This window comes from Diabrotica undecimpunctata, chromosome 7, assembly GCF_040954645.1.
Source record: "Diabrotica undecimpunctata isolate CICGRU chromosome 7, icDiaUnde3, whole genome shotgun sequence".
In the NCBI taxonomy this organism is placed as follows: Eukaryota; Metazoa; Arthropoda; class Insecta; order Coleoptera; family Chrysomelidae; genus Diabrotica; species Diabrotica undecimpunctata.
The window spans coordinates 60,740,721-60,759,271 of NC_092809.1; the positions used below are offsets into that span (position 1 = coordinate 60,740,721).

Consider the following 18,551-nt stretch of genomic DNA (forward strand, 5'->3'; position numbering starts at 1 on the left):
CATTTAGTCCATGCAATTCCCGAATAACAACATTATGTTACTCAAATAATCTTTGAAAGGAAATATCACCTCGGAGTCCTGGATGTAATTTAAGTGTTCGGCAAACTATATAGGTCTCTTGTATAAAGTAAGAAAATCCTTTCCTGTCAGTTAATTTATTATCCATAAAACCTACTTCCAAACCGGCATTTATTTGTCAAATACCGAAACGAACAAATACCGCTACATAAGGTCAATTCATAGGTTCTACAAGACAGCTTACTGTGCCCCCTTCTCTGCTTATTCTATAGGGTTGACACACAAATACATAACAAATGAGATTAGGGATACCGTAGACGGTGATTTCTGATCATATACTACCCAGATAACTTTCCATGCCTACTAGGCAGATAACACACATAACACAGATTGCATAGTTATACCAGAATGGTCGGGTGTAGTAGAAATAGTAAATATTTTTATTTCACTTGGAGAATATAACTCTGAGGGATTTCGAATTTAAGGTGAATAATATAAGCGCAGATAGTCAAATTAACTATGGAAGCGCTGAGATAGAGACTGTTGGCTAGTGTGGGAATGACGGAAAGAATTTGGTAGACTGGTGGAACAGAACAATGTCACACTGATATGGGTACCAGGTTATCTGGAAGTACATGGCAATGACAGAGCTGATGCGTGCTAGAAATAAATCAGCTACAAAATACTTTGGTCCAGACCAGCCAAAAGGCACCATCCGTGACCGGAAAAAAGCCTGGGTACACAACATAACTCTCACTGGGAAAACGTACCCGGTCAAACCCATGGCAAAATGTATATTAACGGTTGCACTAAAACCTAGTCCTAGTCAATGCTAATGTATTTTGTGTTCTTAGACAATTTCTTTGTTCTGTGTTCTTTGGTGACATACAATTTGCTTATTCTTCTTCTCATTGCGCCGTCTCCTTTCGAAGGTTGGCGATCCAAATGGCAATTGTAGTTTTGGAAACTGCTGCGCGAAAGATCTCTGCGGATGAGCGGTCGAACCATCTCCTCAGGTCTTTCAGCCACGAGTTCTGGCGTCTTCCTACTGATCTTTTGGCCTGTACTTTTCCTTCCAGTATAACTTGAAGTAATTCATATCTTTCGCCTCTCAGCACATGACCCAAGTATTGCATTTTCCTCTCTTTGATTATTCTTAGTAATTCTTTTTGTTTACACATGCGACGAAGTACCTCGACATTAGTAACTCTTTGTACCCATGGAATCCTCAACATTCGTCTGTATATATACATCTCAAAGTCATCTATTCTTTTTTCTACTTCAGAGTCCATTGTCCAACTTTCACAGCCATACAGTAAGACAGAAAAAACGTAACATCTGATCATTCGGATTCTAAGCTGTAGACTAAGGTCTGATCTTGTAAAAAATGTTTTAATCCTCATGAATGTTTTCCTTGCTTGTTCGATTCTTGACAGGATTTCTTTTTTTGGATTACACTGACTATTTATATTTGTTCCCAAATATTTTATGGAATTTACCTGTTCTATTATTTGACCCTTGGCATACACCTGTACGTTTATTGGTGTCTTTGAAAATACTAAAGTTTTAGTATTATATATTTATATAAAATTTGCTTATTGCTTATTATTTATTGGTGAATTAATTTTGAATTCATTTTACTAATAAAATAAAATCTATATCTAATCTAATGTAATTTCTACAATCAGTTTTTGGCTTAAATAGTTGATTTTAGAAATATTGCTGAATTTCCACTCCCGTGTTCGACCATTCTATAATAAATATTCCCGAACATAAAACGTTTAATAAGGAAGTGGTTTTGCAATCGACATAAATGTATGTTTCGTCACCCATAACAATGCATCAATTAAAATTCGTTAGGAAGTCGTTATCGCGCTGATTTTCAGTTATTTGATTGGGAATGAATGACTTTTTTATCTGCTACCTTCGCTATTTAAAAGTTTTTTAATTCCCCCGACGCAACGCTATTCTTTTTAGCGGAATTAGATTAGATTTAAGCTTTAATCTCAATTTTAAGTTTAATTCGCTAATTGTTATATTTTGATACTAACCAGAAAAAATATTAAAATCGGGGAAGTATCCTTTAAGTTTTATGGACAAAAGAACCACAACTCCACAATATATCTATAGCAATACTGTCATACTAATATAATACTAAAACTATACACAATTGATGTCTAAATTTGTTCATAATATTTATTTTTGCTTGATATTGTTTATCTAATTATTGGGTTTAAGCTTGAATATTGGAGCAAGGGTGCATAAATCTCCCTACTTCGTCTTCTGTGGACACTAAGGAGCGAAGAGGCGTTTTTCATCTTTATCAATAATCTCAACCTATGAGGAAAAACTGATAGATAAAGATCTCTGTTTGTATTGAGAGAACATCTTGGTTCAAAAATAAATGACAATTGGGATATGAGCAAAGAGATAAAAATCCGCATTTAACAGGCCAGGGTAGTTATCTATCGAATGACAAAAGTATTATGTGGATGGAATATTAACAATAACCTGAAAATAAGATTCGACATGTTACATCTTCTCAACATTATTGTATCGAGTTAGTATTAAACAGACTTCAAGCTTTCGAAATGTGGGTGTATTGAAAGCTGCTACGAATAATCTGTGTTAAGAGAGTGACAAATGAATAGGTTTTACAAAACAATCAGAAGTAGGAAATTGGAGTATTTTGCCCTGTCATGCGTCTATGTTATGAGTCTATTTTGGTTTTATATTCTCATTCTCTAAAAATATGATAGCGAATACGAAGAGAAGAAGACTGCTTATTAAGAGATGCTATTATTTCTAAATAATAGCAAAATTTGATTCGTGGATATAATTTTTCCTTTCTTCACCATATACCAATTTTTTTTTAATGTTGACGGTCTTGTTGATTTGTACACCTGGAATAATATACCTACTGTGTTATAAATATCTAGTATACGTAATTTGTATGAATCTAAATATAATTTTATGAACCATCGTGGATTTTGGCTATTCTGTAATAATAATAGAACGCTTTTTCTGTCTCATTAAATTTGAAAAAATCCCGATAGTAGGTTTTGATATTATGGTATCATAAAACATATTTTTAATAAGAAGTAAATCTCTCGTCAGTTTTGAACCTCCAGGGAGAGTATAGTGGTCGTCGTGATATCGTGTATTATCCGTCTCCAAATATCTGTCTCTAGTCATTTCTTTTAATTATTAGGGCATTGGTTTTTAGCAAATTCATGTGATTTGGTCAGTCCATCTTGTTGGCGGTATTTATTGATCCACTTTTACTGCTAATTTTGGGATTACTGAACTTTAGCTTTCTTAAAATCGAATTATTTGTTCTATGGTTCCACGAAATCGTAACATTTTCAAATAGAAAATTTTGTGTTTATGCAATTTGGTTCATTTTCCCAGCGATCTTTGCTGGATCACATCTACCTTTTATTTCCTCCTGCAGTGTCCGTGTGTTTGTGATCAATGATCCCATATACAACTATGAATCATACATCAACTACCTACCTACGCCTACTTTTCCTGCCCCTCATACCTGAACGGATTTTTTTACAGCTGCCGCCGACTCTGTCTCCAGTTTTCATTCTTTTCTATTTAAGGCACCATCCTCTACCAAGTTTCTTGCCGTCATAGTCTCATTAACTTCATCTCTCAAACTTCGGCGTGGCCGATCTCTTTCCTTCGTTCTGCAGGTATCCATTCTAATATTTTCCGGGGCCGTCTGTCCTCTGGCATTTTCTTAACATGGCCAAACTAAGTTAATAGTATTTTTTCAATATTTTCTTATTTCTACCAAATTCATTTTTATATGCTCATTTCGAATTCTTTGTAATTTTGATCTTGACAACTCCTTATAAAATCCATTTCGGTTGCTAAGAGCTTGTTTCTATCTCCACAAATTTTATGGTTTCTGCGTCTAAATTAGATCTTTTACATATTTCAGTGTTTCCGACCCCCAGGTATTCACACTTGGATATGTTCATGGTAAGGCCTGTAGCTTCATATGCTTCTTTTAGTTTTCTTATCATATAATTTATATCATCTTGATCTTCGATAATTACGATTTTGTCATCCGCAAAGAATAAAGTGAAAAGCATGTCATCCCTTATTCTGTCGAATAGTTCTGCATTTTTTAATCCATTTTATTAGAGCTCCGCCTAAATATATCTTAAAAAAAGTATGAGAAGAGTTTTCATGGTGCGGTGACTCTTATTTCCTAATTTAATTTTAGACTGGTTATTATAATAGTTGTGTGTAGCACTAATCAAAATGTGACTAATTTCTAGTATTTCTGGCCATAGTCGTATAGTGGGTACACTGCCATATGCTTTTTCAAGATCTAAAACCATAATGTATTTATCTGTTCCTTTGTTCTTTTTCTCCAATGTAATTTTTAGTATTTAGTATTATCTATAGAACTCCCTACGCGAAATCCTGCATCTTCCGATTGTTTATTTATAGTATCTTCCTCGATAAATTCTTTCACAATTCTAGAATAAATTCTTTCCACTGTTGGTATTACCTCTACGCTGGGGCCCCTGTAGTTCTTTGAGTCGGCTTTTGTACCTTTTTTGTGCATACTCTAAATATAAGACTGTATCCATTCTTCTAGAACATCCTCTACGGTTAGGCTAAGGCCAAGATATAGATGATGCCAACGGTAACCGTTTACGCTCCAGACAACCGCCAATAAAAACAGCACAGTTTGCTGTGGAAAATGAGTTCAACTTAATGACCACTTGGACTAGAGAATGGATGGAACAACAAAATAGAAGCTTACCCTGCATCACACAAAAACCACCAGGTTTTGACTTACCACGCAACACATGGACTATGCTGAACCGAATCAGAACCCAACATGGCAGATGCGGTTATATGATGCACAAATGGAGTAAACGACCATCCCCACTCTGTGACTACGGACAACCCCAAACCATCTGTCACATTACAGAACAGTGTCCCACAAGATCCTATCAAGGCAGGTCAGAGGATTTCCTAATGGCGACTCCAGAGTCGATAGAATATATAAATAAGTTAGATGTTCGTTTGTAAACATAAATATGTAATGTTTTATCGAGTGCCATACGATAAATAAATAAATACGGTTAGGCATCTTTCGAAATTTTTTTGGAGCATTTCCAGTGATTTTACTGGCCGAAACCGTACTAGTTCTGGATTTATTCTCCCTGGATCTGGAGATTTTAGCAGTTCTGTTCTTTTTACAGCTGTTTCTACCTGTTCCAAGCTTAAATTCATCCTTACTTCCATAAATGATGTTATCTGATATTGTTGAACGCCTTGCGAACGAGTTGAACGAGTCTATAAAGAAGGATATAATGGGATATTGAATTTCCTTGAATTTTCTATTATTTGTCTAATATGAAAAATACGTTCTCGTTTTTCTCTACCTTTGACAAATCCGACCTGCTCTTTCAGTATTTCTTTTTGTAGGAAAGTTTTCAGATTTGTAACATTATCTCGCTAGCATGTGAGAGAAGGGAAATAGTTCTGTAATTATCGCATCTTTGGAAGCTGCCTTTTTGTGTATTGTGATCGTAGATTGTGTCCAGTCTATCGCCACATTAGATTACAGAGAAGCTGAAGTAATTTTATTTCGGTTTCTTCTGTGACCTTCAGCATTTCTGCTTTTATCATATCTGGACATTGTGCCCTGTTGGGTTTGAATTTACCGCTCATCGTACTTCCTTTTATTTCATCATAGTTCTGGAGGACAAGTTCCTAGTTTTGGTTGTCTTTCTATAGATCCTGGCAGTGTGATCTCCACGTCTCTGCTCTATCTTCTCTTGTTTTTTCTCAGTTTTCCGTGTGGTGTTTAAAAGTCTGAGTTCTGGCTTGGAAATTTCTTCTTATTTATTTTAGGAAGCAATATATTATGAGAAATTGTCAGTGCGCTTCGAGATTATGAATAATTTTCTATTGAAACCTATGAATTTAGTTTAAGTGATTTCAGTTGTTTCTCTAGTTTTTACTTTTTTAGTTTAGATTTTTCATTAATTAAACCTTTGTCCAGAAGTGGATAAATATAGGTCGAAATAGAAGATTTTGCTAAAGACGTATATTACTTAGATTGCAATTTTGCCCAATACGTAAATTAATCATTCTACCAGACTGTGCGGAAAATAATTTTAAATTGAAAACAATTAGTCAAGCAAATAAAGAAAAAGGAAGCGATTTATAAGTGTAACGCTCCTCATCCTTTTTTTGTCTGGGTATTTTTTCCAGCGAAAGGAAACGCAAATAACAATTTCCGGTAACCCCACCGAAGGCATAAATCGGTACTGCTTTGAAATGTACGACGTCGTCGACGTCGTTGTTGACGGGGCCCCCGCGGATTCCGACGACCAACTATTTACGTCCGAGTGCCGGATAAATTTAGACACAGACACCCCAATATCTTTTTCCTAAGGTAAAGTAGTGAAATTAATGTCTTACAAGATTCGTTTCAAGGAAAGGTACAGACAATAATTTGCAATCTACTGAATTAGATTTTACCATATTTCGTGTACATTTTACGTTGGATAAGATATATATTATTTCTTAGAAAAATTAATGTTAATAAAGCAGAAATAATAAGTTCACCGACAAATTTAAAGCAAATAAGAAAAGATAAAAATTTAAATCATATCCGGCAAAAAAAGCAAAAACATGCGGAAGATATAAATGAGTCATTAACCGACATTAACATTAGCATCATTAATGAAATCACCACATCAGAAAATGTCAGATTTATTCATTTAAACGACAAAATGTCTGTCTAAATTTGGGTAAAGAATTAAGTCCACAGTAAAAAACCGAAGGAAGTCTGTGTGTAACAAGAAAGAAGAAAACAGAAGAATGAATTTTCATAGGAACTAGAAATGAATATAGAGCAGACAATAATTAATTAAAAAATAAGATTTATATGAAAAACAAATTGTTGGGAAAGCTCAGTGTCCTGTTATCAAACTGTTTGGTTTATCTTCAATTACTGCGTAAGGACTATTTTAGTTTAGTTAACTGTCATAATTTGTGAACTCTCAATCGTAATTTAATCTGGATTCAACATTATACAGGGAATTTAAAAATACCACCATATGTAGAAAAATGTACAAGCTGTTGACAAATCGGAAGTGGTTAGATATTTTCACCTCATGAAAGGTAAAATGACGACATTATTACATAACATTGAAAGTCGTACTTAAGGTCATTTTTATTGCGATAAGATTGGTAGATACTTATCGTTCTTACTGAAATTTTGATTCGAATTCCTCGTGAAATTTGGCCCTGAATCGTTTATTTGAATTGTACCTAATACAGATACATGTTAAAATGAAATCCGATGTTAAAGTAGACCTATACTCTTGGTGCATGGTTAACGAAAGATGCAGAACAAACAGAAGAGATAAGATGCCGTATGTAAATAGTCAGAGCCACTTTCATGAAAATGAAAAAAATATTTAATAATGTATGGAATATCATCATTATCAAGGTCTTTCATTCTTGATGGAATGTTTTAGAGCTCTTTGATTCGCTTATTTCGGTGAATCACTCCGCGTCTTCTTGTATATTTTTTGTATGGCTTGGCTTTCGTTACAATTTGCTTCCACTTATTTTGATCTGTACATAAGTCCCTCCAGTTTCTCACTCTCTAAATCTTCCTTTGGTCTTTCAATTTCTGGCTTCCATCTGGTGACCTTAGTAATCAGTAGATCGTTTTTTTCATTTCTTCGTTTTCTATTCTTATCGGATCCATAATATTCTTAATCTTTCTTTATGTGTGGGGCACAATATTTCAGTTACGAATGTATTTACTGGTCTAATTACAACTATGTGTATTTTCAGTTTTGTATTTCTGGATAAGTTCTTGTTCTTTATTAGCTTATGGTATCTCCATTATATTTTGTTGCCTCCTAGTATTCGCTTCGTTACTTCTTCACTTTTATTATTTTTGTCATTCACAATAATTACTCGCAACTATTTAAATTGTTTGGACAGTGGACATGTCACAGACACCAGAAGAGAAATAAGAAAAAATTAGTATAGTTTGGCCATGTTACATGAGAAATGTCAAAATAAACTACTGTAGTTAATAATCGAAGGCAAAGTTGAATTCAAACGTAATCGAGATAGAAAAATGAATCATGGCTCAAAAATCTGCATCAGTGGTATGAAATTAGCAAAAGATCAGTTTACCAAGCTGCAACGAAGAAGAGGAAGTGTATGCAATTGAAGAAGAAAAATATATATAACACTAGAATTAAGAACAAAATTGTTAGTAAACTACGTATTCTCAACATTTTTACATGGTTTTGAACCTTGGATGTTCAAAAAATCAGATTTAAAGATATTGGCGTGCTTCTAAATATGGTATTCCCCTAGAATGTTATGTATACTATGGATACACAGTATTACAGTAGGAAAGTATTGCGAAGACTGAATACAGAATCGGAACTAATAGAAACGCAAGAAATTGAGTACTTTGTTATTGTAATAAGAGGAAACAAAAATGCAATTTCTAAGATTAATAATGGAAGGAAAGATAAAGAGAAGTGTTAAAAGTAGGGTTTCTTAGCTTAAGATATTTAAGAGATTGATTAAACATGACCTTCAATCAATTATTCAGGGCATCATTCAAGTGGGATTGGCCAGTATTATTTCCAACTTCCGACAGAAGTACATTATAAGAAATAGAAGAAGAATTACATGAACTAATTCATGAAAGCTGAAATTTAATCAGCCGTAATATTCGATTTAACTGACGGTTTATTTAAACATGTCACTTCGTTTTTAAAATTCCAAAAAATTGATATTTGAACTGGAAACTCCTCTTGTAAATGTCGTATCCCTTCTAGTATATAAACCATGGACCATAAAGTTGAGGTATGTTCATCTCTTAGAGGGAGGAACCACATATTATATGGCTGTGTGTTGTGTTTGTGTGTGTATATATAGGTCCTCGTACACATCTGCTCTACGTAAAGACCCCCAATGAAGCAAGAAATCATTGCGCTTTGAATCGGTGTGTCATTGCACTCGCGCGTCTTAAAAGAGGCGCCGCGTAGAATTCACAGTCGCAAACCCCGTCATGCTCGACTTATCCCAAAGATTTCAGACAAATTGCCACTTGGCCGAAATTTTTGTGAAGATTTGTCTAGGTTATCAAATTGAGTATTTTTTGTACAATGCTAGTTAGTGAGATACATAAGACAATAATCTTTATTTAAAAATAATCGGCCGTTTATAGTTAAATTCTAATATTATAGGAGATATAAAGTGGTAAAAGACCTCTTTTTTAAAAAACTTTGGAATATTTGGCGTTATAAACTTTAATCGTAATCTCAATGTTACGTTCACAATATATGCCATCTCCAAATATAGCCATTATCTTGTGTTATGAGCTGCTTGGATGGACTATTTTCGTATATCTTTTTAGATCATAATGTCATTCATCGACGTGTCGAGTCACCCAGTCGAGTGTCTGAAAAGAATATTTTAGGATGACTGTGTGCAGTTTTGATTAAAGGTTGTGCTTCGCTTGACAGGTATTTAGTTTCTTACTGTTTGTGTTTAAGTCTTATAATATTCATAGAGTTTTAGTATAGGTACTTTATAGTCGATTAACCAGTAATTTAGTTAGTTCAGAATTTTTCCTAGTTCCATAATATCAAATACCTCCTAGAAATCATAAAATTAGTACTAAATAATCTTAAAGTCCTATTATTTTGATTAATATGTAGGTGATATTCTTTATTTTGGTATTATTTTATTGTTTCTCGTCAAAACATATATAGTCTCTATATTCTGATACGTACCTAGTTATAAAGATGTTCGTGAATGTCCAATAGATTCGTATCCATTAGGTATTCCTACTTATATTTCATTGAGTAATAAATCTCAAGTTTCTTTAAAAAAATTATTTCGGCCTCTAAAATGGTCGATGTCAAAATATTCACGTTATATATTTGCTATTAATTCATCACTTTAGCTTCTAAAAGTTTTGTCTTGCTGTTATCATTTTGTTTGTTCCTTAAGACTATTTTGATGAATTTTCTTTAAATATATATCGACAGAAAATATGTCTTAAAAAAGAACAACACATTAGTTTTTGTTCAATACATTGCAAAATAATCCTTTAGATAATCAAAAATAAAAAAGCTGTACGCCATTGATTATAAACATATCGAACCAATTTAATTTTTTATTTGATATTAAAATAGAACTCATTTTAGAATAATAGAAATGAGGGAGATTGTTCTAGATGTTGAAAGTTGTTGTGACTACAATAAAAATAATACATCCTAAATAAATTCCGAGAGAATAAGAAGATTCTCCTTGAAACGATTAATATTGATGTCACTTTATAGTTTTATTTTTGTCAGTGCATTTTTTGAATGTCTATTCTAATTATTATAAAGCTAATGAGAATGTATGAAAAATTTCCCGCTAAAACTTCTATTTCTTATGAAATGACAAACCTTTTTTTAGAAAAATGACTAGAACTGCTTTGAAAAAAGCGTATAACCAAATTCTTGCGAAACGGAAGTAACTGTTATTTTTTAGAGTTTTGAAACATTACTCATCTTAACGTTCCACAAATTTAATTTTTTCGTGACATGAATAAAGCTGATTCATAGGTTGATAGGTACATTTCTAAAAAAGAAATATTTAAGTCAACACTCATAGAATAAAAGGGAAACCCAGGACTAAAACTGGAGACTTTAAAACATTTGGATCGTCTGGACATAAAAGGATGGATAACTGGCAAGGAAATGACAGAATGACCAATGATTGCCCATATAAGATCATAATGACAACAAAAAAAACAAGATAATGTCCTGACGTGTGAACTTTGAAATAGCCAAAACTAATTATCTAGTAAAATTAAGAGATTTGTAATAAATTCCTCATTTATAACAGAGCCAACACAAACTGTATATTGTAGGAAGGACGCTCCAGACATGGGCGGTGCTGCGCGAAGTTGAATGAAATAAGGTGAAACGGTGTGACAAGCGCGTACTACAAGAGCGTTCAACGATCTCTACTTGCCGCCGCGATACTAGCGCCTCGCAGCGGCAATGCCATCAAGTAGGCGTGCTCGGCATGGCTGTGAGAACGCTTCGTGTTTGCGTTTGTGATTTTTCTCAATTTTTGAAGAAAAAATCCATCAATATTTTCTATAACCAGTGAAAAAATGTAGATAAACATGTAGGGTAAGTCGTGAATAGTTTTTTAGTGCATATCTCTAGATATTTCAGCTGTGTTTGTGCAAAGCGTTTCCGGTTAACCTGCAAGAATATTTTGGGCTCAAATCAAAATGGAGGCAAACCGCGTGCTTCTACGTTTGCCGCTTTTTTTTCTTGTTGCCATTTACCGGGGTTATTGAATCATTTCACAGTGTAATTGTTGTTTGTTTTTTATTATTACTATAATATAATTTTATTTTATTAACGATAATTCTTTTACAATTCTAATAATGTTCTTTTTTGATTGTAGAATCGATCTTAAGGGTTGAATTACTAGAGCAAATACCTCACATTGCCGCACAAGCCATAGCATGTTCGAGTGAAGTGCCTGCATTTAAGAACATCGTCAGTGATCACATTATTCCTTTCGTTGTAAGAAGTTTAGGATGTTCAGAAAATACTCTTGTTACCCACTCGACTCTAATCCAATTGATAGAACAGGGTTTTATTTCAAAACTACAAGCCGAAATCCAAGTATGTCCCACAATTTTGGCGCTCACCAAGTTAGAAACCACCACAGATGTAAATACTAGTGCTATTAATGTAAGTATTTAAAGTGACTTATCAAATCTATTTTTTCAAATGAGTTAGATCCAATAGAGGCTTTTGATTTTACATATCTTCTTTTTTAATTAGTCTGCATTTTCTTGATCTTAATGCTCGGGTAGTGATCTAGTTCCATTGCTCCCATGACTAAAACCAAGTAAAGGACTGTTTTGGAGGAATTTGAAAATTATACTAAGAAAAATATGTATTTATATGTAAATACAAAAACTAATATAATTTTATTTTTTATTTCATTTTAGTTTGTTACTTAGTTTATTTTCATACTATTTAAGATTACATTTTATATATAGGTCCTTGGAATAATGATGCTATTACCCGAATATTAAGAGACCATTTTAGGTTTAAATTGATGATTTCGTATATAACAGGTGGTTAATAGGATATAATTAAGTTCACATATCTTTTATAATAATTAAGTATAATCAGTAGAGGTAAGAATGTATCAAATTTTTACTCCATATCTGTTTATTGTAATTTTATTTTATGATTGTAATTTAAAAAAATCTTAACCTTAATAAGATAATTACTGGGTAGATACATGCTTTGGCAACCTAGACGATTGATTTTCAAGTTAATATAGATGTAGTTTAAATATACTAGTGGCTTAATTCAAACTGTATATTTTTTTGTTTTGTTCAGTTTATAATAAAACTTAATTTTCCAATTGGAGGAATCAATATATTGTAGGTTGTTGTTTTTGCACCAGGCATAGCTTTTCTAAAAATACAAAACATTGTAAGTTGAAGTTCATAGCGTTACTTAGATTATAGTTTTCTGTTCGAGGTATAGTTCTTGATTTTTTTTGTGTGTAACATGTACTGTTCCATTATTCTAGAATCAATATATGTTATTGAATGCATTTTAGTTGTTCTAAAGATAATTAAAAGTTGATAGATCTATGTAATCTGTATAGTTAGTTTGTTTCATGTTTTAGGAATAGAGTTAAAATGTATTTTCTTGTATTTCTTGCTTAGAATTTGTAAAGTATACTTTTGAGAAGCAGAAGCAAATAATATAACTGCTTCAGGAACATGCAAATAGTGGTTATGCTTGCATGAAAGACATGGGTAGTGAGATGTTCATATTATTTGTCTCACTACCTTGTCTTTCATGTAATTATAGCCCAAATCACTGAGCAAATTAGGACATATTTTTGTGTTTGCCACTGCTCGTCAGAGTTGGCAGTTTTAGATTATTCAGTTCTATCACAGCCAGCTTTGATGAGCAGTGTTAAATTCATAATCAACATGGAAATTCTACAATTATGTATTTGCTTTCTACATGTTCATCAATTTGGTTGTGAATTCTTTTATTTTAAGATATCACAGCCACTTTGATGAGCTATGTGGGGAGTGCATCATCAACTCATCTCATGAAGAAAGAAAAGTTAATGCCATAAGCGTCAACTTGGTTGTGAAACCTTTTTATTGATGGTATCACAGCCATTTTGACGAGTTATGTTGTTAATATATTCTACAAGAATCAAGAATAGTTCTACAAGAATCAAGAATAGTATTGTGTAGATGTAAGTGTTTATTCTTAATTAGTTTATTAATATTTTTCTAATTATTAAATGATTCAGCAGTTTTAATACATGTGTACCCTAATATCATTTCTATTAGTCATTTGGAAATAAAAAAAATCATTAAATCTTTTTATTGGTTAAATGCACTTTTCTGAGAAACATTTTTCATCAACTATAATTACTTGGGGTTTGATTTTATTTCATGTTATTAGTGTGATTAATGAATAGTGATTAGTCATTTTCAAATGTATTGAAGTTTTCCTATGGTTTTTTAGAAAATACCCGTTTTTTAATAAACTGTTCAGTTTTAAATAATTGTAATAACTTGTGTAAATAGTGTAATAACTTAATAATTGTTAAAACATGTTTGTATCTTAGTACATAAAATTCAATAAAATATTATTCTTGTTATACACAATTTTATGGGTTAGTTCACAAAAAATGTATGTCTGTTTGGATTGCAAAATGGATCCAATAAGTTTTAACTGTTTGTGCACTAACCAATCATAGGTACACCATAAAAAAACATTGTATAAACTGAAAATGTTAACTTTTAAAACCTATTATCCTGTACTGATTAGGAGAAACTATGCTATGGCTGCTATATTTTGCAGTAATGGCAGAATAAGCATTAGTTGTTTAAGATTTCCATATAGCAAAAAACAGTCAATTTTTTGTAATAACAGGATTAATAAATTTTTAAATGGTTTAGTAAAATCAACAAATCATGAGGAATTAGTGTTTAAATTGTGATATTTTTTTGTAACTTGTTTATATTGCTCTAAACGATTATTTTTTTTATTAAGCTAGGTTTCCAAGGCATCAATCTACTAATATTTTTATGTCAAAAATATGCACTTTATATATAATCAAACAAATTATTTTTAGCATCTCCTAGGATGCAATTTTCTTGTAGTAACATTTGTTTATTTGTGCATGAGAATTAGTTATATGGATGAGTTGAATTTGATAATGAACATGGAAGTTTTAATTTTTGTTGACATATTTCTCAGTTGTTGTAGCATGTTTGGATTCTGGATATCGAGATTCTTGAAGTGCCGTGCCGCTCATCAAGTGGTTGTGAAACGGATATCTGGCTCGTATCACAGCCAGCTTTGATGAGCGATGCAACATTTATGACCATCAATATAGAATTTGTGATCAGTGCAGTTGCAGTAGTTTATGATTTTGTCATGGATGTAGGCTTTCGCTTATCAAGTGGATGTGAAATGTTTTTTAATTTCATATCACAGCCAGCTTTGATGAGCGTAAGATTGCATTAATATCGACGAAGGATCCCGAAATGGATATACTTATAAATAAATTGTTTTTTATTTTTATTAAAATTTAATAAATATTCTTTTTTACTTAAAACTTTGTTTTATTATTCTCATATTTGCCAATACCATTCAAAATAAACTAGAAACTGTTCATTTGGAGATTGGAGTTCCTTGAACCCACAAATATTTATGATGTTTTGTGTAAACAAGTTGATAATGAAGTGACATCATTGTTTTAGTATTTAGTTTTCTCAAAATTCTTTAAACTGAATTAAAGTTTGCAAGTTAAACTGTAGTTTAAAAACAAAAGTTTGTAGGAAACAAATAATTTTATTGTAAATATCTAGAAAAACAGGTTATCTTTATGAATATTAAATAAAAATGTTTTATTTTCTTTAAGTGAGAAATAAGTATTGATGAGTCTCCATAACATTTGGCAACTATAACTTACTAATGTTTGTTGTCTATATGGGATCTTCAGAGAAGTTTTGCAAAAACCACATGTAGTATTTAACTTATTTCTCACAATATAAAGTTAAAAATTACAGAGTAATTTTTAACAACTGTTTCAACCAGAATTTAAAATTATAAAAAAATTTTTTGAAGGAAAACATTTTTATTCATTGATGTTTCTGAAATGAGTGGAAATTAGAATATCTGAGCCATATGAGAAATAAACAGATATGGTTTGTTGTAACTTGTTCTTCGTAGGAGATATGATCAAGGGGAAGAATGTTTTGGCTTCAAAATTATAAAAGTTAAACACATCTACAACGACTATTTTGAATAATTGCCTGCAAGGAGAAGCCATGTTATCTCGCAACACCCAGAAAAGTTTTTGAAAATATGTAGAAGATATGTTAATAAATAATTTGAAAGTGATTCTTCATATTTGGTTCTTGTCCATTCTTCAATTTTATTTCTCCTAAAATGCATTTTGTGTTTCAATCTTTCTAGCAACTCCTCTTTGGCTAATGGTATACCCATGACTTGTGTACATATGTAGTAGTTTGTCTTACTACTGTTCGGTATGTTTGGATGTAAAATTAACTGTTCTACATTTGCTGTAAATTTACTACTTATAAATTAAGAACCTTGTTGACCTCAAGTTCATAAACTGTATATTAGTTTTATATTAGGATATTGTGATCACAAAAAAGTTTTCTCATTCTGAGAGGAAGGTCTGTGCAACTTCTATGTGGAATTTAATTTCTTCCATTGTTTAATGTATCTATATGAGAGTATTTGCTTCATTTCAGTATTGTTACTAGTTAATATCTTTATATTTTGTGTTTTCTTAATTATCATAACCTTAGTTTCCTTCGGATTTAGTTTTAATCCACTATTATTGCTGTTCAGTAGTGTTGCTATGAGTAGAACATCAACAGGAGCACAGGAAGCATACGCAGAGTTAAAAACACAAACGAAAAGGCTAGGTCTGGAAATTAACACAGAAAAAACAAAAATAATGGTACAGACGAGAAGAAATATAATCCCACAAAACATTATGCATGAAGATGACATTGAAACGGTTAGAAAGTTTACATACCTGGGAGTAGAAATATATGCCGATGGAGCAGAGGATGGAGAAATACGAAAAAGGATAACGCAGGCAAACAAAGCTTATTTTGCCCTCTCCCATATATTTCGGTCTAAAAGTGTCCACCGAAATACAAAGATGAGAATCTATAAAACTTTAATTCGGCCAATAGCATGTTATGGCAGCGAAGCATGGGTCCTGAAAGAAACATCCAAAAACAAACTCTACACATTCGAAAGAAAAGTACTGAGGAGAATACTAGGACCTGTGAGGGAAAACGGAATCTTCAGAATTCGATATAACGAGCTCTATCAACTGTATAAGGAAACACCCCTGTCAGACTTCATTAGAATACAAAGATTGCAATGGGCCGGACATGTGATACGAATGGGAGAGGATAGGCTACCAAAACGAGCACTGAACGCCAGAATGCAGGGAAAGAGACCAGTTGGAAAGCCAAGAAAGCGCTGGGAAGACACAGTAAGCAGCGACGCACAAGCACTTTTAGGAGTCCGTGTATGGAGAAGAGCAGCCACAGACAGACAAGGGTGGAGGCAAAAAATAAAGGAGGCCAAGGCTCATTTTGGGCTGTAGTGCCGTAGAAGAAGATTATTGCTGTTGTTGAGCAAGGTATTGCAGTTCTTCTAGTGTTCCCGCCGACAGTCATCAGCATATCTTGTTATATTGAGTGGTTCACTGATTATTAGGCCTACACCGGCTTCAGCCAGCGCTAATTCACATTTATTCACTAGATAAATTAAACAATGGTGATAGAATACACCCTTGGTGTTACCACACAGCGATCTGGGTGTCTTCAGTAAGTTCTTATTTAACCTTAACTTTTTGATTCCAATATAGGTTACATACAGTCTAAATGTTTGTTGAATAAAATGTCTTTAAGACGATTATGTTGCACTGTCAAAATCATCCTCGAAATCAATGAAACAAGCATACAATTCTTGATTCATATATAGACATCTCTGTGAAAAATCGCGCACTGCAAACACTGTATCCTGATTCACAAACATTTCCTAAAAATACCATTTATGTATTACTTATGTCTTCATCTATTTCCTTATGTATTCTGCTGTGAATTACTCATCTATTTTATCTTCAAATGTTCTCCTTCATCTTAATATCTCCCCATAATTATATATTTTGATTTTTTAATATTAATTTCCAGTCAATACTCTCTTGCCGCTATTTCTAATTCTTTTAATATCCTCATTAATTATAGATCTTAACCATTAGTATTAAATCATTAGCAAATGTTAGGCATTGCTGATTCTTATTGAAAAAATTTTACATTTCTTTCTAAAGTACAGTTTCATTATCGTTTCTAGACGTGAATTGGAACAAAGTTTTTATAATAATGGAACTTGGAATGGAACATTCCAAATAACTTTATTTATGGTTCACCAAACTTTAGATACCCAACTGGTCAATTGCTGCAAAAAAATTTCTTATTCTTTTATAGATCTGTCAATGAATATTCTGTATAACTCAATATACAGTTTCTTTTAGTGCAAAACTGTTCTTTTATAAATCAAATCGTCTAGCAGAATTATACCTCTTTATTTATTTTAAAGCATCTACTTTTTATGAATGCGGATAATACGATCATTCTATTGGCGTCGAATTTCTTTCAGATGTCTCGAATTTTTCTTTCATTGTAATGTTAATTTCATTGTAATACTTTTCTCTGTATATAATCCTGTTGATTGACTTCATTCTGAGCATTGAGTTTTTGATAAATCTCTGCATTCCTTATTAAACCACTTCTTTAGTTTTGTTCATGTGTTTTTCCATCTCTCCAATTCATCTTTTTCTATTTCAATTTTATGCGATCCTCATTATTTTGCTTTGTCTTTTTAGTTTGCCGTTGTCGTATCTCAGAAAGTTTCTTCTTGATGTCTGAGATAGTTGTCCTTTCGCACTGCAAAGTTTATTCTTACTAAGAAGTGGTAAGCGAAACATTCTACTCCCTCTCATGCGCAAGACTTCTGTTAAGATGTGTTTTTGTTTGATTAAGACATCTAACAGGTTCGTTGTTTTATCATGGGACGTCTTAAGGAAAATAAAAAAACCAGTCCGATGAAATTTGATTGGTACCTATCATATATCTTGATAAAAACAAAAAATCTACTGGTATTTCATCATATCCTGTTGCTTTACTATTTTACTCTTAATAACTCACTTTTTAATACCTGTATGAACCATCCGGTTCAAGAGTGTTTGTGTAAAGCAAACAATGACGATATAAGGCAGATATGCAAAATTGGAAGAATTCACAAATACACTAGGGAAGAAAAAGTGAAGTCCACAGATAAACCTCGTGAGAGCAAAGATAATAGTGATGTGGATATCCT

The 18,551-nt window shown here is 32.5% G+C and overlaps 1 protein-coding gene across 3 annotated transcripts in view; it reads left to right on the top strand.

Annotated features, from left to right (window-relative positions):
• Positions 1 to 18,551, top strand: part of LOC140445406 (serine/threonine-protein phosphatase 4 regulatory subunit 1-like) — a 462,854-nt gene that overhangs the window by 389,396 nt on the left and 54,907 nt on the right. For all 3 annotated transcript variants that reach the window (XM_072537408.1, XM_072537410.1, XM_072537411.1), the window contains one exon: positions 11,521 to 11,813. In XM_072537408.1, the coding sequence (XP_072393509.1) occupies positions 11,521 to 11,813 (293 nt within the window). The remainder of the gene's footprint in view (positions 1 to 11,520; positions 11,814 to 18,551) is intronic.